The sequence below is a fragment of the Physeter macrocephalus genome, chromosome 4 (genome assembly GCF_002837175.3).
Source record: "Physeter macrocephalus isolate SW-GA chromosome 4, ASM283717v5, whole genome shotgun sequence".
Classification (NCBI taxonomy): domain Eukaryota; kingdom Metazoa; phylum Chordata; class Mammalia; order Artiodactyla; family Physeteridae; genus Physeter; species Physeter macrocephalus.
The window spans coordinates 25085540-25108633 of NC_041217.1; the positions used below are offsets into that span (position 1 = coordinate 25085540).

The following is a 23094-nucleotide window of genomic DNA, read 5'->3' on the forward strand; positions in this document are numbered from 1 at the left end:
ATGTGGGATCCTCCCGGACCGGGGCACGAACCCATGTCCCCTGCATCGGCAGGCGGACTCTCAACCACTGCGCCACCAGGGAAGCCCTAAATTATTTTAATAATAAAAAGATTAGAAAAATAGACAAGGACCATATCCATATGCCATGCTAAAGAGTTTCAATGTCATCCTGAAAGCTATCAGTAGTCACTGTAGGATATTAAGCAAGATGTTGACACGATCAAAGTTGTAACCGTTTTTTAAAAGTTCTACTAAACAAAGGCCCTTGGATATGTAGGATTCCCAATATTTTCAGGTTAGGTGCACATGTAATACTGAGATTATAAGTTACTTAGCATTTAAAGGAGAAACAAAAAGCATGATTAATAAGGTCAATAAGACCCAGGAACATAATCCATTTCGATACATTTAACATAGACAAGTCAACTGAGCAGATGCACACAGAGGTTGAACAGTACCAGGATAACTCAAGAGCTGCTGTAATTAATTGGGGTTACCATAGGAACACAGGTAAAAGAAACAAGTATGATCACCCTTAATCACAATTTACAGCAATGTAACACCACAAGGAACGCCTGGAAAAAACTGTCAACTTAGCACGCATCAGTCAGAAATGGGGTGACACATTACAAAGGCATGCAGGAAAAAGGCAGAAATAGAAATCACACTAGACTTGGAAATATTATTATGGTTTTAACCATAAACTCTAGGAAAATCTTTAGTACAGAAGATGGAGAAGCTTTATGATATCATATCAGTATGTCAGCTGCACCACATACCTGAGCTTTTGGTCTGTTTTTAAATGTTCCTTAGTTATGATTTTTGGTTGGGGCAAGGCCATAATTAGCTAGCAATACAATCACAAACTGGGGCTCTAGCCACTGCCGGTTTTTCCTACTCTTTCAAACAAATATTTTTTTAAATCTCAGGACAGAACACTTCTAAGTAAGTGCGTGACTACTTTTAATAATATCTGAGTCAACTTGGGGTGTTAGCCACTTCCAGCAAACCAGGTATTTAAGGATGGGATTCTTGTTGCAGCAGGACAACACTGCTTTGACAAAAAAAAAAACCTCTCATAAAATTAATTAGCTTTGTTCTCTTTCACAGCCATGACAGTCCGTCTCCCAAATTCTATAACAGCACAACGGTTAGAGAGATAACTGGATTAAAAAATCATCAATTGCTACTGAAAACAAAAAAATCACTAGGTTAGCAGGAGCATCTTCACAAACCACGAACTACACACATAAATATAAACTCAAAGGCATGTATCAAGTTTTATTGTTCTTTGTCTATAAACACATACTTACCCAATGCAGAACTCCACGTTAACCTAGTACATACTGCCGAACTGCCTTCTAGGTGATGCAAACAGAACTGCTAAAAAAAAAAAATCAAACACGAAAAGGATAAAGGCAAGTCATTCAAACCTCTGCCTTTGGAGTTGGATGTGAACTGTGATAATATTCAAAATACAATGTGACAGAAGAATTCAGTAACCACTTTCTAAAATATAATTAATTTAAAAGCTCTGACAGTGCCTATGGATTCTTAGCGTACACCAGCACTTCCCAAACTCTGCCAGCTATCCTCATAAAAAGGGTTCCAAAGTCAAATGACTTAGGCAAATTCTAGGTAAAACAAAGTTAAAGAGGTTTCTGTACCACAGAACTTTTGAAAAGTGTTACTATGATAATGTGCTTTGTGATATACAAAGAGGGATGCAATAAGTACTATTTCCCAATCTTACATATACACTGAACTCTTAATTTTCAAAATCTTCATTTATATCTATTGAAACATAGTTTAGGAAACACTAGGGTATACTGTGGATTTTCTTCATATTTACTGTCAGTCTACAACATGCATTTATGGGTGCTGCATAACCTTTAGTCCACAAAAATTCCTAAGTGAATGACATATCAATAATTTTTCATGATTATTTTAATCTTCTGAGTTGAGGGCTAGAATTCCACCACTGATTTGTAGGTTGGAGCTATATAAATATACAAATAAATCATAACTAGCCATTTCACAATATTTGCTGTTGGTGATGAAAAGAATAGGCATGGGCTTAATATTTACTGAAAAACAGTTCAGAACTACACAATATTGTAAAGCAACTATACTCCAATAAAAATTAATTAAAAAAAAAACAGTTCAGTTAATAACAACAAAATGTTCCAATGCAAAATATCCTGAAAGAAGGAATAAGATGCTGTTTGCATAGTCACACAGGGAAAGACATCTCCGATGCCAATATAATTCAATAAAATATTATCAGTAAGCTATGGGTATGTTTGTTAACGGTGAAATAAAGTTATTTACATCCCTGTATTAGTACAACTATACATTTCAATTAAACTTTATCAAAAAATAGCATTTTATCTTCATTTATCATAAGGCCAGATAGAAACTTCAAAAACAGAATGAGAAGCCTCTTGCCTTCTGAGATGGCCCACACTCTGTCTATGGAGTGTGTATCTCCCTGAATAAACCTTACCATTTTGGGGAAAAAAAAAAAAAAAAAAAAAACCAGAATGAGAAAAAAAGCCAACAAAATGCAAATATAAATCACCAGAAAAAGAAAATCCTAAACCAACTTTCAACCTTTCAGAAAAATAATCTATTACTATAATGCCAATTTTTCACTGATGTTAAAACAGACTTAGGTTAAGTAACTTGCTTAAATCACCCAGCCAATGATCAAGGGAGTCAGTCTGAACCCAAAGCCCCTACTCTTTTCCAGTATTATAGGTTTAGAACAGAAATAGTTCAGGTTGAGGTATTCCACTTGTAGATCTTCACCATGGAAACTCTAAGTAAATTTAATTAAGCTTTATCATTATGAATAGAAAAAACTGACTAGAACATGGTTTGTTTTTTTTTTCATAGATTAAGCCTACAGTGATGTGTAAGCAATCTGAAATAAAACCAAAATTTAATAAATGATTGCACGACTGAACTAATTCACAGGTATTTTTAAAAGATTGTTTTCATCCACATAAGTAGTATTTTCAAGCATAATTAGATTGGGGGTGAGAGGAATAGTGTTGATGGGGAAGAATTAAAGAGAACAATAAACGTAGGTCAGAAGAGAGAGAAAAAAGACTAATTAATTTATGCTATAAGCCATTTATCTTTAAAATCAAGTCAAATTATCCTCTAGTAATTATTATCTGCCACCTTAATACTCAGAATAGAAGTTTATGGTAATCACAGAGTTCTAATTGCTCACATAGTGTTGAAACAGCACCAATTATATATGGTTTCCTCTTTAATAAAAGTATTGTATATTCTGGTTTCTTTACGCTCTACATAAATAGGTGCTGGCACTTGAAACCCATAGTTTCACAGATACAAATAATAGTAAAGTTCCCACACTAATCCAAAAATCTGAAACCAACAGCTTAGCAAAAAACACTGTAACCTTAGAAAAAAATAATACTTAACACTATAATGAATTGTAAAATTGCATGTCCATGATCTTTTCCTCTGAAATATCACAAAGTAATGAATAACATTATTTCACAGACAGACAATAGTTTTGCAACGTTACAATTATAGTAACTAAAGCTGCAAAAGATAAGGTGAGAATTTCTGAATTTGTTGTGAATGCCTATACTTGAAAAGCAAGTTTAATTAGAGCAAGAAAAGGTCATAAACAGAGACTTGTCAGTAATTTCAAGGACTTTAGAGGCTAATAGCACTGGTTCATTATTATATCTAATTTCATTCTACTTTATATGGTGCTTTTCCTGGACGCAAATGTTTACCAGCCTCACACATGTGCCTCTCCACCATGATTAAGTTTATATGTGACTATCACACAGAAGACAATTGAAAGTCCACAACCACTAAGTAAAACCTAACTTAATCAGATTTGGATTTTCTCTCCAAAGCACACAGTGTTCCAAACTTTCCCTCAAAATTATCTCTTTCTAACCCTGAAGACACAAGGGACACCATGACCTCATACTGAAAGAGCATTTCCCAAAGGGTGTTCCACGGAACACTGGTTGCCATCCGTCTTCCTCAAAACATTATAAATTCTAGGATAACCCACAATATTTTTAGTGTTTAATTTTGTGTAAAAGTTTCCCAAATTTATTTACCCACACCCCCCCCCAAAAGCACCTATTAATATCCCATGGATTTCCAGAACACATTTTGAAACTAAGGAGGGGGCTAAAGAAACCCTAACCCCAAAATGAACCATGGTTCATATGAGGAAGAATTAAGGGGTAAACAGTGAGACTGGAAAGTGGAGAGCCAAGTCTCTGAGCCTCCTGTTAACCAATGAAAGCCGAGTGCTACTCTCCTAGAGCAGCAGATAAAGAAGCACAAGAATTGGGAGAGGGGTGTTAGCCAATAGAGACTAACAGCTACTAATTGGAAAAAGTGGACACTGTAGAGAGGAAGTACAGAGCAACTAGCTGGGAAGAGCAAACCTGTTACTCTGATCAGCATCAAAGGGGAAGAAAGGAAATCCCCTGGATCTAGAAAGGAGTTTTATATGCAGTGACAACACAAGACAGTCATTCATATGTCTGGGATGACCTATACTTATAGTGTGGGTCATTTCAAAAAAAAAAAAGAAAAAAAAGAAAAAATCTTTATGGAAAGAACTTCTTGACTCAAGATACAGCAAAAGCTGTTGAGCAATTCTTCACCTTAGCTACTGAAAACTTGAAGTCACCCCCACTGGAAGTTTCATGAGTAACAAGGGATGAGAAAATCTATGGAACTAGCAGATCCTTCTCACCTGCACCTACTCTAACATTCATCTGGAGTAATGGGAAGGCATAAACAAAAAACTACAACCAATGTCTAAAGGTCATATCCTTCATGTTTGACAAGTTACACAACTTATACAGTTAATGGAAGTCAACATCCAGGAGCCCAAAGTCAGAAAAGGAAAAATGTCAAAAAAAAAGGAAATGAACCATCAAAGACAAAATCGAGTGAATTCCCCGGTCCCTTAAGTTCTTCTAAATTAAAAATACTCAGTTATTCACGAATCAGACTAAAGTAGCAACCCAGGAAAACAGTATATTCATGCTCATTTTCTCATTTCTCCTCTCTCCCATTCTCCCTCCCTCCTTCCAAGTATCCTGTCCCTACCTAAACTCCTTTTCTTTAAATTCTTCAGTCTGTCCCAAATTTAATCATGTGTGCTTTTTGAAAAAGGGAACTAGGTCTATAATTTTTTCACTGTTAAACAGTGAACATGTTTTAGCGTCACCTACACTAGAATTCAAACTCTTCTGCTTCCAATCTTCGGTAAGAAATGTAAGAAAACACATGAGTTCTGTATAACAATATTTATTCTTTCAACACATGATGTACTTGATATTTTCTATTCTAGTATATTTAATTTTTTAAATGCTGGTTGGACTTAGTAAATTGATTTTAAAACCTATCAAAACCAATAGGATGAAAAACAATGAACAATATATACAATATACTGGCAGTAAGTGTACATGAATAGAAAAGGGTTTGGAAGAATTATTTTTGACTACCATAAAAGAGTAGTAGAATAAAATATTAATTTGTAACAAGTTCAGTTCTTTTACCCTAAAATAGCCTGGGCTTACTATCTAATATTAACTAAGTCCCAGGAATTATGGAACATTTCATAAAATTTCCAACACATTATGCTACGTGTTTTTACACTGCTATGTTAAGGTATGCCTTACATTTCCATATGAAATAAATAAGTTCCTAAAATTATTAGTGTTATTCCTGACATCCCTGTTCACATTCATGGAGCAGTACATCCTTTAAAAAAGAAACAGAACGCAAATGGAAAAATAATAGCCATCACTTATTGCATGCTTCTATCATATGCCAGCACTGTGTTAGATCAAATAATTGTACTTACTATCACCCTTTAGAAGAGACTAGATTATTAGGTGACTAGTATAAAGGAAACAAATGCCCAACCTATATTTCTGGTGACATTTATGATGATCCTAATTGAGGACTTAAATAAAAATAAACCTAATCATGTGTATTAAATGAACTTTTTGGTAATCTGGTATGATTAATCAATTCTACTCAGGAAAAGCTAACAATGAGGAACAACATAAGTGAAGAACAAAGAAAAGATTCAGATTCTTCTAATCAAGGCATCATCATCTCACTTAAACGACCCACATATCAAAAGCATGAATAAGCTTTAAAACTACTCTAATAAAATGAAAAGTTTAAACCACAGTACCTGCTGATATACTGTAGTAACAAGTTTATTAGTCATTCAGACTATTGTGTGTGTGTGTATACACTGAATAAACTATAAAATTACTGTTGTTCAAGGATAATTTAAATGAAATGTTATAAAGTCCAATATTCAGAAAGCATCAAAATACAGTTGGCCACATACAGATAGTTCTGCATTTTTTTTTGTATTGAGTAATATTATCTTATGCCTATTTTTTAAGTAACTTAGTTAAGAATTCCCTAAAATTCTGATTTTCCATTTCAAAGTAGAAGATAACCAATTCAATGAATAACATATTCATTTAGTCATTACTAGCAGATTAGCTTATAATGTAAAAGTTATTTTTACTTCTTCAGCTCTACTGTAACTTAACTCTAGAGTCACACTACTGATATCAAAACTATTATTTTATAAACAAAACATACAAACCATAACCATTTCAACAACTTAAAAAACAAGGACAAAACATAATCTTTCAAAGCTTGTTGTATATAACAGGAAAATATAATAATATTTAATAATTTAATAAAAATAATAATCATTAAATTTAAAAGTGATCTATGGCCTTAAGGCACTCTTTATCCCCTTGCTCTATAGCTCAGTGACTTAATCCCCTCTTCCTCTCTAGAGCTCTACTCGTTTCCTCCCTCAAGCCATTAGCACCAAATGCAAGGACTGCTATCAAAAAAAAAAAAAAACTAACTTTGAATTGTCAGTTTTCTTACTGTCATGATACTGTAATGAGCGAAACATTAACTGTATCAATATAAAAGTGAACTGGGCCATAACTAGGAATAAAGTGAAATTGATGGAAATGAAGCAAGTCAGAATCTTGCTGACTCCATTGTTAAAAGTATCATCAGCATAAAAATAAGGCATATCTAGATGACACTTCCATTCATATAGACAGCCAAAAAAATATACAACATGTACTAGTATTTAACTACTACAGCTCTTCTGTTGCAAATATTGGGTCTTTTAAAACTCAAACTAAAAATTGTATCATTTAAGGCAAATCTAAATTACCAAATTTAACCCCAACAAATAATCCCTTTCAATTTCCATCACAGACTAAAAAAATATTTAAAATATTAAATTGAGGTCAATTCACTACCTGGAAACTTTCTTAATCTAACTTGTTTTTTATATAACGTTAGGTACTGAGAATCCAATAAGACATTTCCCCAAAATGTAGTAATCAATTCGTACAAGAACAGCTGATCTAGTTCAATAATTAAATGAGGAGACTGGCATTCTTAAATAACCTAAATTCTCAAATAACTTAAAGATAGTAAATACTACTACTCATGATGCACTTCTTGACAGCTTCTCCATTCTTTTCTTCCTCCTTACCCAAACTTCTATGGTTGGTAACTCCCACTTTCAAGACCTCACACTCCAACTTAAAAACGCCTAAGACTTAACAGACACTGCCTAGTCCCAAAGCCTACAAAATAACTGCCTAAAAATTCTAGTCTCTCGTTCTTTATTACTGAGAAACACAACAGTAGTTTACTTAAGAGAATGTATATTTTTGTTACATCACACCAGACTTCTAAAAGACAAAATATGAAGGATACTACTAAAACCTAATTTACTTTAAAACTGTGAAAAGTCCCTTGCTTGAAATTATTTAAAATCTGCTAATAAAAATAAAATGTATTTGGCCAAACACTTATTTGACTTTTGGCTTATTTGTCTTAAATTAAATAGATACAAACAAGGGTTTTTTTGATACAGATATAAGAAACAAGATCCAAGAAAACATATTTAGTGGAAAATATATATAAATTATTCTGATTAATACGGAAAAATATCTCATAACATAAATGTAAATTCTTAATCACCAAAAGGCAATTAAGGATATAGTTTTTTATCATATTTTTAAATTACATTTACAACTGGTACATACGAAGAGTTCTCCCATCATTTTGCAGATGATAAATAATAGATATTAAAATGACAATCATAATCATAGACTAGAATATCGCTATGAAACCATAATTCAAGAACTGAAACTCTAAAAGTATCAAAATCTTTTCTTTAAATCTTAAAAAAACTAAAAATTTTCTAAATTTATTAAACATGAGGTGTAAAACTACACATGCTTTATAAAATATTTTACTCCACACATAAAAATAAAGGACATATATTCACAAATCCAGTACCAAAGTCAAAACTGTTTCATTCTTAAGAGAGCAGTCCCTTGAAAGATCATTTAGAATTCTTACATTCCCAGTATGAGTCTAGTAATCTGTTTTTAAAAGTTAGTCTATTCACATTTCATATATATATATATTTTTTTAACCCTTATGACATCAAGTTGCTAGAAAACTTCTGATACTGACAAATTGAATAATTAAAGTTATGATGTGTAGGCATTCTTGAATAAGTGATTTACCTGACAAACGAATTTTTAATAAATTTCAAGTCAAAAAAACGAAATAATCACCAATTGACTTTTACTTCAGAAAAATAGTTACTTGGAAACAAAGACATTTTAGTATAAAAACTTTCCAACAAACTCAAATATTGGTATTCCAAAGGTACAAAATAACTTCTTTAGCTAATATCCTTCAAAAGTCAATGTACCAATATAGGTACACTGACATGTACTATACACAGTAGGATATGTGATGATGTGTACTCTTCCCACAGTGAACTGGTGGATGTTGGAACTTGCTCACATGTAACATCGGAAACAGAACTTAAGCCAAGCCTTCAAGCTTGAAGGTCACATGGAGCATTTGCTCTCATCACTGAGCTACTCCACTACCTAGCTCTTCTAAATCACATCTATATTTAGGAGAATGAAGACAAAAATTTAGCCAGTTTAGGTTTGAATTAAATTTAGAGTAAATCGAACTCTCAGGCAGGCAGGAGCTGCTCCCAAACATTCTCTACCAAATACTATCACAAAATTCTTAAACTATTTATGTCATCTTACAAACATGACAATTTTTGGCAAGTCCGTGTTTAGTAATTTCCTTTGCTTGTACTATATAGAGATGTGATAAAACCCACTGATGACCACCTTCAAGTTCCTGTTGACCTAAGATATTTTAATATCTCCTCCCATTTCCAGAGTGATTTCCAAAGCCTGGAAAGGAATGTTTCCACTAATAAATATCTTTCAATTGAATGCCTGTTATACCACCACGCTCTCGGTAAAGCGAGCAATAATCCATTTTTGCCCATTACAGAATTATTCAAAATCTCTTACTGCTGACCAAAAAACATAAGTTCTTCCTCATAAGTTCCATTAAATCTAGGCAACACTAGAGGGGTGGGATAGGGAGGGTGGGAGGGAGGGAGACGCAAGAGGGAAGAGATATGGGGATATATGTATATATATAGCTGATTCACTTTGTTATACAGCAGAAACTAACACACTATTGTAAAGCAATTATGCTCCAATAAAGATGTTAAAAAAAAAAATCTAGGCAACAACTGAGTAGCATGCTTTTACTCTTGGGAAAATATTTACTGAAAACTACAAAAAAACCTTGAATAATTGGTGTCTACTCTTTTATTGTATATATATTTAAATACATTATGTATAATGTATTTAAATACATAACATATATTGTGTACATACAACATATATTTATATACTCATTACAGTTTATCATGATAACTCTCTATAACAATTAAACTATAATGGCTGGCTAAAGAGTTTTTCATTTTACATACAAACTTACCCCATTCTAGGTATTCAAGAATGTTCTTCTCTCTTCTCAATGGAGAATTATTGCATTCATCATAAAGGCAGATGAGGATATCCAGTAACGTTTCCACACTGAAGCACTGCCCATTGGTCTGAGCGGGCCCATCCAAAATAAACTGCTCCAACTGCCTCAAACGCACTTCTCCAGACATGTTTGCTTCAACTTCTGCTGGTTTTTCTTTCAATTACTAAATCGATTTTGACTATGATTATTTGAACCTAAATTTTAAAAGGTGTGGTTTTAAAAATAAACCACTTGTTATTCAAACAACTGTCATGCAATGCCGGTGCTGAATTCAACATCCAACACACCAGTAACCTCACTTAACTGAAGCGTCTTCTATTTCACACATATACATATATTTTGAGGGAAAGTTACCATAAAATATATTTAAAACATTTTAAAAAGAATAATACAATTAAATCGTATATTTAAATAAAATAATTAAAAAGTACTGAGAACCAAAGTCAACACTTCTTCAAAAAAAAAAAAAAACTCTTCTCCTTCATTCAAAATTCAACTCGTGCAACATAATCCTGAAACGAATCCAATTGCATCATTAATGAATTAAGTCCGATCTGCATCAGCAATTCACTTCCCAAGCAGAAGGAAAATCGAAAAGGAAGGAAAAAACCAGAATGTATATAAGGGGGAGGGAAAACCAAAAATTCTGCTGCAAATCCTCCCAACCACCACTTGGATAAACGCATCAGCGGCAATTTCTCCGGAGGGAAAGGGAGGGGGCGAGGTCCCTGAAGCAGCCCCTCGACTCGGAGCACGCCAAGCCTTCCCCGGAGGAGGCTTTCCCTTTCTCCTCCCGAGGTCGTTCTTTTTAAGGCTTTGCAGTTAGTCCTATTTCCAACGGATTCCGATGAAAACTCTTCATTTTTCTCCCCGCTTCTCCCAGGGGCCTGACTAGCTGCGGGCGGCACTCGCCCCCGGCTCCGGGAGCGGCGGCTACTCGGCCGCCCGAGCCCGCTCCATGTCGGTGGTCGCTGGGCCGCCGGCCTGGGCCGCGCCGGGCGCAGAGCCCGGTCTCCCCCACACCAGCCCCGCGGCCGCCCGCCCACACTCCCGACGCCCTGGCGAAGGGGTGCTTTTCTGGATTCAAAGGACACGGACGGCAGCAACTGCGGCGGCGACGGCGCGGGCGGCTCCGGCAGCTAGTTCTCCCCCTTCTTCACACCCCTGGGTTAAGGGCATCTTTCCGCCGCAAAGAGGGGAGCGGCCGAGGCTCAGGAGGAGGGGTTGGTGCCGCTGGTGAGGAGACCAGAGGCTGCCGCAGCCCGGCTCACAGCCACTCCCTTCCTTTCCCTCCCCCTCCTTCCCAGTCCTCTCGCGCTCGCGCTCTGGGCTTCGCGAGGCTGCTCCAGGCCCCGCCGCACGCAGGCGGAGGCTCGCGGACGAGTCCGGATCCAATATGGCGGCCCCCGCCCCCCTACACGCGCGCACCCGCCCTCTCCCTTCCCCGCCCCCGCCCGAACCCAGCCGGCGCGCCGAGGTCCGGTTCTGCGGCCCCGCAGAGCCGAGGCCAGGTCTTGGGGGGCGCGCGGGCGGGGGCCGGGGGCGCGGCGGCTGCACAACCCCGAGGGGAGGGTGGGGACGCTTCGGCCGGAGAGGCTGCGGCTGCCGCAACGTGGAATGCAGGGATACGGGAGGACTGAGGGAGGCCTCGGCGGCGGTGGTGGCGGAAGGTATGGAGGCGGGAGGACCCAGGCGCGGGTTGGGAACTGCGCCACCGCCTCGCCGCCGTTCCCGGTTCCTCGAGGCTTCTCGTAGGGGTCGCAAAGCGGGGCTTCCTCCTGGTCCTCGGAGGCACCACCCGACTGACACGTTTGCTAAGGGGGCCCAGAAGCAAACGGCTTTAGGCTTCCAACAGATCTGTAAAAGACAGTGCTTTTCTCACCGCCTCTTACCTGCTCGCTACCCGCCCCCCAAATTCAGTTCTCAACCACTCCAAAGTAATTTCCTGGGTGTCCAATTACACCACTTCTTGTGTCATTTCCCGGGACAAATACAATGACAGACATGTACGCGCTACCCTCCAAGTCCTGAGTGTGTGTGCGAGAAGAACAACTCTCCATGTCTATCCCAAAAGTTTCCCTACGGAGAGGATAGTATTTTCCCCTCCGGAACTATTCTAGCTGCTGCCTTTATCCCCAGCCTAGGTTACCACCTACAGGGGATTCAACCAATGAAGGGGAGTCAAGACAGTTCGCCCCTCTCACCAAAACTCCATCCCCTGTGCGCGCTCGCATGCGCGCGCGCACACACGTAGCCCAATGGCACAATGCAGAAACTGGGCAGCAAAGGCAAGTCATTCAATAGGTAAGGCCATTTAGGGCCTTCCTGGGTTTTTTTGAATCTTGATTTTAGGAGAGCGCTCTACAAAATTCTCATGGAAGATCCCACATTTAAATGTATCACTAAACTGGGTCACTGCATTTCTGTAATTTCCTCTCAAAACTGCCATCTCCTTTATAATCGTTCTCCAAAATACAATTATTTTATATTCCTTTCCTACACCCGTGAGGCAGTTATGTTTTCTATGTTAATGCCTACAATTGCCACAATTTTTCACATCTTACTAATATGAAATCTGAGGAAGAACTAGAAATGAAGGTCTAGAAATGAAGTCTAAAAATGAAGGCTAAGGTTAATTATTCAAGTTGCTGTCATTCACAAAATATTGTGACTCTTGTGAAATCTACACTTGCATGGCTTATATAAGGAGACATTATTTCCAGTAAGCTCTTGACACATGTGATACTTACATAGATTCAGACAAAAGGTGGATCATTTATAGCCATGACATTTTTATGTGTGTGTGTATTGGCTAATTATAAAAGTAATAGGAAAGCAAAAAGAAAAGTTTAATCCTAACACAGATAATAATATTTTGGTGTTTATTTTTCAGGTCTCTTTCCTATGTATTTTGATAAAATGATGCATAATAGAAGCCAGTTTTATAGCCTCCTGTTTTCACTTAGCAATATATTATGAACATGTTCTCAGGTCAACACATATTCTTAAGCAACATGGTTTTTAATGGTGAAGCCAAGACATTTTAACACTTTCAGTTGACTATGAGGTGGGGTAGCAAAGAAAGAAGCAATTTCTTCTGCTTTGGCACCTGACTCTAAGATACCTACTTATCCAACTTGTAAATAACTCCAAAGAAGAGTTTAAAAGAGAACCTATAACATGTTGTCTCAATAAATGCTAATTAACAGTGGAAGTATATGAGGTACAGATATGTTTTTTAACAAAAGAGTCATGCTGCCAGTTTTCTGTCTACCTATTCTGTTAGCATTTGGGTACCACCCACAGTCCAGGGTACTGATGGTTACTTAATAACTTTTTCCACATTATTTAGAGAGTAAAGGGGAGAACTTATTATTTCTATTTTTTTTAAAAAGCACAGAGAAGGAAGAAGGTTGAACCCAATCAATTTTGCTTGAATAATTCAAGCTCAGAGACTTAATAATTAACTAGACCCTAAACACATTGTGTGGGTGTTATTTTAAATGTTTGGGTTGAAGTGTGAACATTCTTGTTAATGAAACCAAAGAAAGGTGCAGCTCCAGCAGCCCTACAGTGCTTGAAGTGATCCTGCAAAACATGAGTGCTACAGGCTGCATGGCAGGGTAGCACTTTTTTCTTTGGATAAAAAACCTGGGGGCTTCCCTGGTGCCGCAGTTGTTGAGAATCTGCCTGCCAATGCAGCGGACACGGGTTCGAGCACTGGTCTGGGAAGATCCCACATGCCACGGAGCAACTGGGCCCGTGAGCCACAATTACTGAGCCTGCGCGTCTGGAGCCTGTGCACCGCGACAAGAGAGGCCGCGATAGTGAGAGGCCCGCGCACCACGATGAAGAGTGGCCCCCACTGGCCACAACTAGAGAAAGCCCTCGCACAGAAACGAAGACCCAACGCAGCCATAAATAAATAAATTAATTAATTAAAAAAAAAAAAAAACCTGGAGGAGGTTTTCTTTGTGAAATTTTGCTTGGGGGCCTGGAGATTAGATGTATACCACTGCAAACACAAATTGTTTGAAATAATCAGGGAATTTGTATGAAGATGCTGGGTATTATTCTGACCTTTCAGAAAAGAAATAGGACAGGAGAGGACAGAGAGATAGGAGAGTGAAAAAAATAAAACAGGACAGGAGTCATTAAGCCTAGTCCAACAAATCCTTCAATTCTGGCCTGAGAGCAGAATTGATCTACCAATTTATAACAACCAGCCCCACTCTTACCTTGCTGTATCTTACTCCAGAATAACTATAGGTTCAATGATGGAGAACAGGGCCAAAAGCAAGGTGAGTGCCACAGCAGGGCTTCATGTATAGTAAGACACAGATATTTTACTACATCACCTTTCAGCCCAGCTAGCACATCCTGACCCTGCAAATGACTGACTTGGTTTAGAGCCCTCTGAGGATAAAACGCCAGCAAATGCTTGTCCTCACTTCATGTCTGACTCCTGACATGAGTAATATCAGCTGCAAAGGCTTATGTTATAAAAAAGGGAGACTTTGTAATTAATAATTACCTCTTTTACAGAACACTTACAATGGGTAAATACTCTCCTGAGTACCTTGAGGATATTATTCTATTCAATCATTATAATCATATGGAGTAGACAAAGTATCATTTCCGTATCATAGATAAGGAGACGGGTTTAGAGATATCTTGGATAACCTGTGAATGACCACACAGCTAGCAAGTGACACGGGAACTGGGAGTCAACACCAGGCCTGAGCCCATGGTTTTAACCATTATACAAGAGAGGTCAGAAAGATCTGCAGAATTCCATAAACCCAACTCCTCCTTCCTGTTGTAACCAGGAAGCAGTGGGATATAGTTGTTAATTCACATATTTGGACATTAGAAATTGACATCAGGGCAGAGGAGGGAAACACATATGATGGATCAGGATCCAACCAGAAAAAGAGAAATCACCCATGTATTTAAACCAGAGAGACCTTAATTATGAGAAATGGGTACACAGGTGCTGGAAGAGCTGAGGAAACAAACAGGGGAGAGTGAGGTGACCCACAGTTTGGTGGCAGCACCTGCTACTACCTCAAGGCTGGTGGAAGCTAAAACCAGGCCTGGAGGGAGCTGGAGCCCAGAGGAGGTACAAGGGCTACCAGGGAGGCTGCCTAGGCATAGAGAGGGGAAGGAGAATCCCCTTACCGCGAATCCCCCACTATTTGCAGCTAACACAGAGCTTGTGAAAGAGAGCCTGCATGCATTGTCCCCAAAGATACAAAGCAGAGCAGGCGATGGATGTGGAATGGCTGTAAAGACAAACAGGCCAAGGATTTACATACATATAATCAACACAGTTTCAGTTTTACCCAAACTATTAAAAAAAAAAAAAAAGCAATAAAGCAAATGTCTTATCTTTGAACAATAATTAAGTGGATTTTAAAGTGGCATGGTTTTAACCTAGGAGCAGTTTTTACTCCTCCCTTTTCATATTTATTTTGCTTTGTTTTAATTTCTAAAAAAAAAAACCTAAAAACCCAACCAAACAAACTCTCCTCATCTAGGGCATGTTTACTCAGGTTCACAGACCAATACTTCCCACTTGTTTATCAGTGGATCTTGCCTACCTTGCCCTATCTTTAAATCTTGCATTTAAATTTCTCATTAAAGCTCTACATAAACAAGCTCTACTATAAATGGAATTTTCAAAAATATGTTTAGGGTCAAACATTATAATACAGATATTGCCCCCCTATTACAGCAGTTTAGTAAATTTGGATATTAAGAAGATAGGTGCCATTCTCTTATAAATTAGATCAGCAGGAAACATTTGGCAAAAGTCTCCATGCCATGGGTGTTGACAGAAACCAAGCCAGTTAAGCCAATGTGTTCTTCTCAATTCCGAGGTGGGGCTGGAGGTGACACAGGCTAGCCAGGACCTAGGGGCTGGCTGCAGAAGAAATGAGTTGAAGAATCCATTTACCCCACTCTGGAAATCTCTCTGCCAAGGTTACTGTGACTTCCACATTATCAAAGCCAATGGTCAATCCTCATTTTACATTTCATATGATCTTTTAGCAGTTTTGACAGCACTAATCACACACACACACACACACACACACACACACACACGCACACAATTGAAATACTTTTCTTCTCCTGGCTTCTGCACTCTCCTTATCTTCTCCTCCCTCACTGGCCACTCCTCAGTCTTCTTTGCTAGGTCCTCCTTGTATGCTTGATCTCTAAAAATTGGAGTGCCTCAGGGTTCAGTCTTTGGAACCCTTTTCTCTTTTCTATTTACACCTATTCCCTAGGTGATCTCAATTAGTCTTAAGGATTTAAATACTATATATAGTGGTTTGAAAACACATGTCACAAATTCTTCAACCCTTCTCTCATTGAAGGTTGAGTCTGCACCTTGAATCTAGGCCAATCTTAGTGAATCACTTGTAACTAATAGAATGGAACAGAATAACCACTTTATGTGGGTTATTGAGGTTGGGCAAACAAGATGTGATAGCCATATCCTTTGTTGTACAGTGCCCATCAAGCAACACTAATAACAGCTAACATTAATTGTGCACCTTCTATGTCAAGTACCAAACTAAGGACTTTCCATTCACTGAATTCTCTTAACAACCTTATAGGGCAGAAACTATTATTATTTCCTGTCTTAATCAACTCAGGCTACTATAGCAGATTACCATAGACTGAGTGGCTTAAACAGCAAACTTTCATTTCCACAGTTGGAGGCTGAAAGTCCAAGATCAAGGTACTGGACAAACTGGTTCCTGGTAAGAGCACTCTTCCTAGTTTGCAGATGGCTGGCTTCTCATTGTACCTTCACATGGTGGAGAGCAGAGAGAGAGGAAACAAGCTCTCTCATGTCTCTTCTTATAAGGTCACTAATCCCCTTCATGAGGGCTCCACCCTCATGACCTTAATTGCCTCCCAAAGGCCCCACGTCTTAATACCATCACACTGAGAATTAGGATTTCAACATATGAATTTTAGGTGGGATACAAATATTCGGTTCATAAAATTTCCATATAGAAAAACTAAGGACTAGGTAGTTTAAGTAACTTTCCAATGGTTATAAAGTTGATAGGTGGTAAGGTCAGGCTTTCAATCCAGGTGAGATTCATTTTAAAGCCTGTGTGCTGAAATGCTTTGTTAACCTACCCCAATACAAGCTAAAAAAAACTAATATCAGTTAACTGATTAATAATTAGACAAAGCCCTCTTGTCTAACAAAAAGAAGGGAAAACGAAAATGACTTCATTATAACCTTGAAGCATAAAAGACATTCTCTTGCAGGAGTTTGGTCAATTGTTTTCCATATAAAGAAGAGCAAAACCAGAGAGAACAGTTCATTGAAATAGGGTTTATTTCATGTAGACAAAAAGAGAAACTCTTAATTGTCAGGTTGGTAAACCCCAAAATCAGACACAAAGAGAAATTGTGGAGTTGTAACATGTGAGGATCTTTAAAATGATCGTTTCAATTCTATTTCAACCGCCATCTCTCTTGAATAGTTTGGAATCCACCTGCCAGAAGGTGATGGGATCAGAACAGATGTGCTCTCCAGGCTCCCTTCAGCAACAAGATTCAGTGCTTCCACGCCCGTTCGGGGGACTAATTAAACCCACAGTCATATGGTAGAGCCAGCGATTATGTTTTAGAACAGACTGTGACCTCTCTCTGACCCAGAGGATAGCAGCATCAGCACTTACAAGCCAAATGAAATGAGGCACTGTCAGCAATGTTCCTTACAATAAAAAGTATAGCAATAATAATAATAATAAGTATCAAGACATAAACCCACAAATAGGATGGTATCTGGAGCACCCCAGGCATTCACGGGAATAAGGGAAATGAAAATTCAAGAAAATTAAATTTGAGATATCAAGAGGGGCTTTCCTCAAATAAGAAAGGTTCTTAACATTACAAAGTACAAGCAGAAATCCATGCAGAAGATAAGAAACAATGTAAAAATCTTTGTAAGTATTAAAACTTGGGACTTGTTCCAACCACTTCTTCAGATACTAGGGTGGCATAGGTCAGGATAAGAAGCTAGAGAATAATATTAAGAAATGATGTTAGAAGAAACAAATTAAGTGTTTTTCTTTACTATTTTCCAGTTCCTTGAAACTTTGATTCTCATAATGATAACATGTTGTCCTGTATAAACTGTTGATCATTAGTGGATTATTTTCTCAGCAATGGAGCTGAGTTTCTCTGAACCCTTTTACTCACCCTGCCTTGTGAGAAGAGCATGATTTATTTAATAACTAGCCACAGTACAAGGTAGCACTGTGGAACAAACACTTTCTCTAAATAAAAATAAATTGTCTAGGCAGTGATAAAACTACAACTTTGTCATCCTTAGTACTTCATACTAAAAATGGAATTAACCATCTCATAAAAGTATTAGCTAATCATTAACAAGTACAAGAGCAATCATTCCCAGTTTTTTCAAACTATTCAACTGTTTTAGTTTCATTCATTCATTCACTCCCCAAGTCATTCACCAAGCCCCCAGTCTGCATCAGGAACAAAGTAAAAAGTATAGGTGGATGATGTTCAACCTTCATTGTACAAATCCCCAAAGATACACTTATACATTATAAGCAAACGTATCACAATATTGTTAATATCCTTTTAGTTGGAAGAAAAAGATTGGTTGGTAGGAGGTGATAAAGCAGAGAAATTTTCCTGAGCAGTTGAATTAGAGTACATGTTTTGGTAAGCTTTGGATTACTCATAGAACAGAGCAAACAGAGGGTATTCTTCCAAATAGGGAGAAAAGAAAAGCCAACTTCAGCACTGTGGGAAACAAGCCAGGACAGAAGAATCAGGGCCCTCCAGGAAGGGACAGAGGTACAATGAAATCCAAGCATGGTTAAATGAAATCTTATGTGGGTGATTTAATATTCAAGTGGCTAATTCCATGAGGACAGGGTTGAGAAGGGCAGTGATAGTTGTCATGTGGGTGCTAGGATTATGGTGGTCCTTCTAGGTTAGGGTGGCATTGGTTACTAAAAGAGGTGGGAAGAGGATACAAAGGCAGGAGCCCATGAGAGTTCCCAGGTCTCAGCCAACAACGGATGGACTCATTTCAACAGGGAATTGGAACAGAAACCCAAAACCAAGATGCAAAGCCTGACATACAAGCTGACTAAGTAGAATAAGGGTCAGGTAGAAGCTCTCTGAGGTGTTTGGGAGCTAATGTTACTTTGGAACCACTAGACCCAAGGTGTACAAGCAAGGGCTTATTTCAAGATCTTGCTCCCTAATGGTCAGTGTTGTCAGTGTGCCCTGTAAGGCCAGGCTTACCCTACTCAGGGCCTATATGGGGTGGAGCCTGAGAGTCATCATTGCTGGCATCTGATTAGACCCAGAACAGCCACGGACTCATGTCATCTGCCTAAAACTATCTCCCTCCATACCCTCTACCATGATGCCTAACACCAACAATCTGACACTGCTTTGGGTTAAGGTCGAGGTGGGGAACATTTTTCACAGGCTGGATACAATCTGGAGCTTATATGCCCTGGAGCTAAAATTCAAATAATGATTTCTCCTTTAATTGTCTGTTATGGCAGTCTTATTCAGAGTGGAACCTCTGAAGGTTAAATAATAAACTATTGTGGAGCTATGAACCATGGTTTAAAAGCAAGTTAGCCTTGTAAAGGAAAGTCATTAAAAAAAAATAATGAAGGCAGAACATTCTCAGGTCAAAGAGCAATCAGATGGTGACAGTGTCGCTCTATGACACTGTCTCTCAGTATGTCTCTCTGGCATACTGACCGTACTAGACAGTGTGCTGGATGCTTCCCAGCCTCTGTGAACTTTGAGAATACAAACAATTCTCTCCCCAGCTCTCTCTTGTTCTCTCCCTCTGTTTTTACCTTGACCTCTCTTCAATCTCTGCTAATGTATCTTTCTGTAGCTATTTCCATTTATCTACTTCTTCCCCCTTTTCCTCTGCCTACCTTCCCCTCCCCCTTTATGTGTCCTTTCTCTTTTTTAGTCTTCTCCCATTTCTCTTTCCTTCTTTTTCCTTCTTACCTTCCAACTACTTTTTTCCCTTAACTTCTCATAATAATAAATGAAGATTCATTTGTAAATATTTATTAGAGATAACCTGTCTCAATAAATAAGCTTCTGGTAAGTGCATTACCAGGGACATAACATGAAGTTAGCACCTTTTAACACGTTCATATAAATTTAGATGAACTACCTTACCTAGAAAAGACAGGGCTGAAGGAAGAGCATGCAAGGCATATAATTTTTCCTGACAATTGGTGGCAGGTAGAGGGACGAAAGAAAAGTCTATGCATGGGACATTCCATGAGGGCAGTGAGAAAGAGAAAAATCTGAGCATATGTTCAGTGCGGGGTCTGTTCTGAACATGTTTCTCACATCATTTCTTTGATCCTCACAACACCCCCATGAATTAGGCAGCATTATTATCTCCAGATGAGGAAACAGGTGTAGAAAGTAAGTGGCGGAGCTGGAACTGGGACCCAGTCTGTCTGTTACCAAAGTCCATGGTGACAAAACAAAGAGAAACTTAATGAGCTTGATAGCTCTATCTGTTAAAAAAAGCCAAGTCATAAAAAGCAACCACAGTAAGATATTCTGAGGACTTGTGGCTCCACCGGACTACTCCCATTCAACCTTGCACCTGTGGTCCCTAACAGTGCGCTGGCACAGACTAGGAGCTGAATAAGTGATTATGGAACGCATGAACAAGATTCAAAGCAGCAGGCATTGAAGTTTCTGAACTGGAAAAATCATTATCGTACCCAGTTCAGGAGTCATGCAGCCTCTACGTAAACATTCCCAGGGACAATTCTCCTACAAAATAAGAGTCACAATTGGGCCACATTTTTGATACAACAGTTCAAGGCCTTAAGCTCCCATGTATGCAGAGGCTTTAAAATATATTTCTGATACTCCCACTTTTGCAACATTTCATCTGTCATTAATTCTTTAAAATCACCAGAAGGTAATGTGAATATACTTCTGGACTACTTAAAAATGAATAAGATGGTAAGTTTTGTGTGTTTTTCACAATTAAAAAATTTTAAATCATCAGGATGTAAATATTTATGTATATGAAATATACATCATCTTGAAATATACATCATGAAAGTTCCTGGCATGGACAAGTAAGTTATTCATTTCATTTCAGAAAAAAAATTAAAATCTGATGGATGACTAAGCAAGTCTGTTTGGGAACTTGATGCTTAGCTGTTAACTGTGCTGAGTACTCTGTTAGTGCCACTCTTACATCTATCCTTCTGGAAGTTTTAATAACTCATTTTTCTCTTCAGCTTTCTATGTAAATATAAGTTTAAATTTTCTACAGTATTTAATATTTCACAATTACAGCCATCCCTTGGTATCTGACAGGGACTGGTTCCAGGATCCTCCTTTGAATACCAAAATCCACGGATGCTCAAGTCCCTTGTATAAAATGCACGGTATCTGCATATAACCCACACAAATCCCCCCTTATACTTTAAATCATCTCTAGCTTACTTATAATAACTAATACAATGTAAATGCTATGTTAATAGTCATAAATGCAATGTAACTGCTATGTAAATAATTCAAGTATTGCTAGTTGGAACTTTCTGAAAAAAATTTTTTTAATATTTTCGACCCATGGTTGATTGAATGCATGGATGTGGAACCTACGAATACTGAGGGCCCACTGTAATAATTCAGTTTGATCATTTATGTTCTAGCCTGATTATTTCTTCAATGGTACTTTTATTTGGGGATATTCATACCTTAGGTGATATATTTATCAAGATATTCTCCTTAAGAGATTTATTCTCCTCATGTGATAGTGCTTCATATGTATATTTAATCTAACTTGAGTTCTCAGTTGTGTAGAAGGAATATGTGATTAGCTTAAGATGGAGAAAGATTACTGTGTCTATTTTATTGATCATGCAACTAAAACTCAAAAACATGAGTTTACCTGAAGTGTAGTAGCAACAGTGGGAAGATATTAAAGACATGAGCATGACTTAGAAGTTGATGCTTGTGTTTCAGAATCTGTCACTTCTATTACACTGTCATTACATGACCAATTGGCTTTTTTGAGTCCATGCTCAATAGATGTTTTATTAACTTAGAGATGCTTAGAGATCCCAGTGACAAGGATCTTATTGCTTTTCAAAGTTGTCTTTATTGCTGGATAAGTCTACTTTTTACTATGAATAATAAGTAATATATTAAACCAGTTAGCACTTTTGATGTTGTTGCATAACAAACCACTTCAAAATTTAGTGGCTTAACACAACCATTTATAAAGTTCATGATAGAGCCAGCAGTTCAAGCTCCACTTAGCAGTTTTTCTGCTAGGTTTCTTCATGCATCTGTGGCCAGCTACAGATCGATTTTGTCACTCTTGGGTGGGCTCTCACACATATCTAGAGCCTCAGCTGGGACAACTGAGCTGACTCTGCTCTGACCCGCGTGGTCTCACATTCTCCAGCAGGCTAGCCTTGACTTGTTCACATGGCAAAGGCAGGAGTCCCAACAGTGCAAAGAGAAACACACAAGGCCTCTAAAAGCCTAGGATTGGAATTGGCACACCATCACTTCTGCCACACTGTATTGGCCAAAGCAAAGTCACAAATCCAGCCTAGATTCAGAGAATGGGAAAATGGACTTCACCTTTGAACGGAAGAAGACACATTATAAAGAGTGTAGATATATGGAAGTATGAACGATTGTGACCATTTTTGACATGTACCACAAATATTATAAAAATTGCATTTAGGAGGTATTGGGTATGATATTAAGGATATAAGAGATGATATTCAAAATGTCAAAAGGACAACCAGTAGGGAATGAACAATAAACATTCCAGAACGGATGACAACTATAAACAATAGATAAAGCCACATTAATGTGTACTCATTGACTTGAAGGATGTGATACTCAAGACAAATATATGCTCAAAAGATACAAGTTACCTTATCATTGGCTGGAGCTTTGAATTTCTAGCAGAGGACTCAAGTAAATCTGAATACCTTCAAACTTAAGTAGACCCAAAGGCCTGCTTTGTGTTTTTCCACTGGAAGTCTGAACTTGATTCTCAGATCTTTTCAC

General features: G+C 38.0%; 1 protein-coding gene across 16 annotated transcripts in view; it reads right to left on the reverse strand.

Moving 5' to 3' along the window:
- CDC42BPA (CDC42 binding protein kinase alpha) overlaps nucleotides 1-10360 on the reverse strand; it is a 306437-nt gene extending 296077 nt beyond the window's left edge. For 6 of the 16 annotated variants that reach the window (XM_024130594.3, XM_028488398.2, XM_028488399.2 and 3 more), the window contains exon 1: nucleotides 9928-10357. In XM_024130594.3, coding sequence (XP_023986362.1) covers nucleotides 9928-10105 — 178 coding nt within the window. In that variant the 5' untranslated portion in view covers nucleotides 10106-10357. Of the gene's footprint in view, nucleotides 1-9927 lie in introns of all 16 variants that reach the window. The other 10 variants (XM_055084055.1, XM_028488401.2, XM_028488400.2 and 7 more) reach the window with 5 other exon arrangements.
- Nucleotides 10361-23094: the final 12734 nt, after the last annotated feature.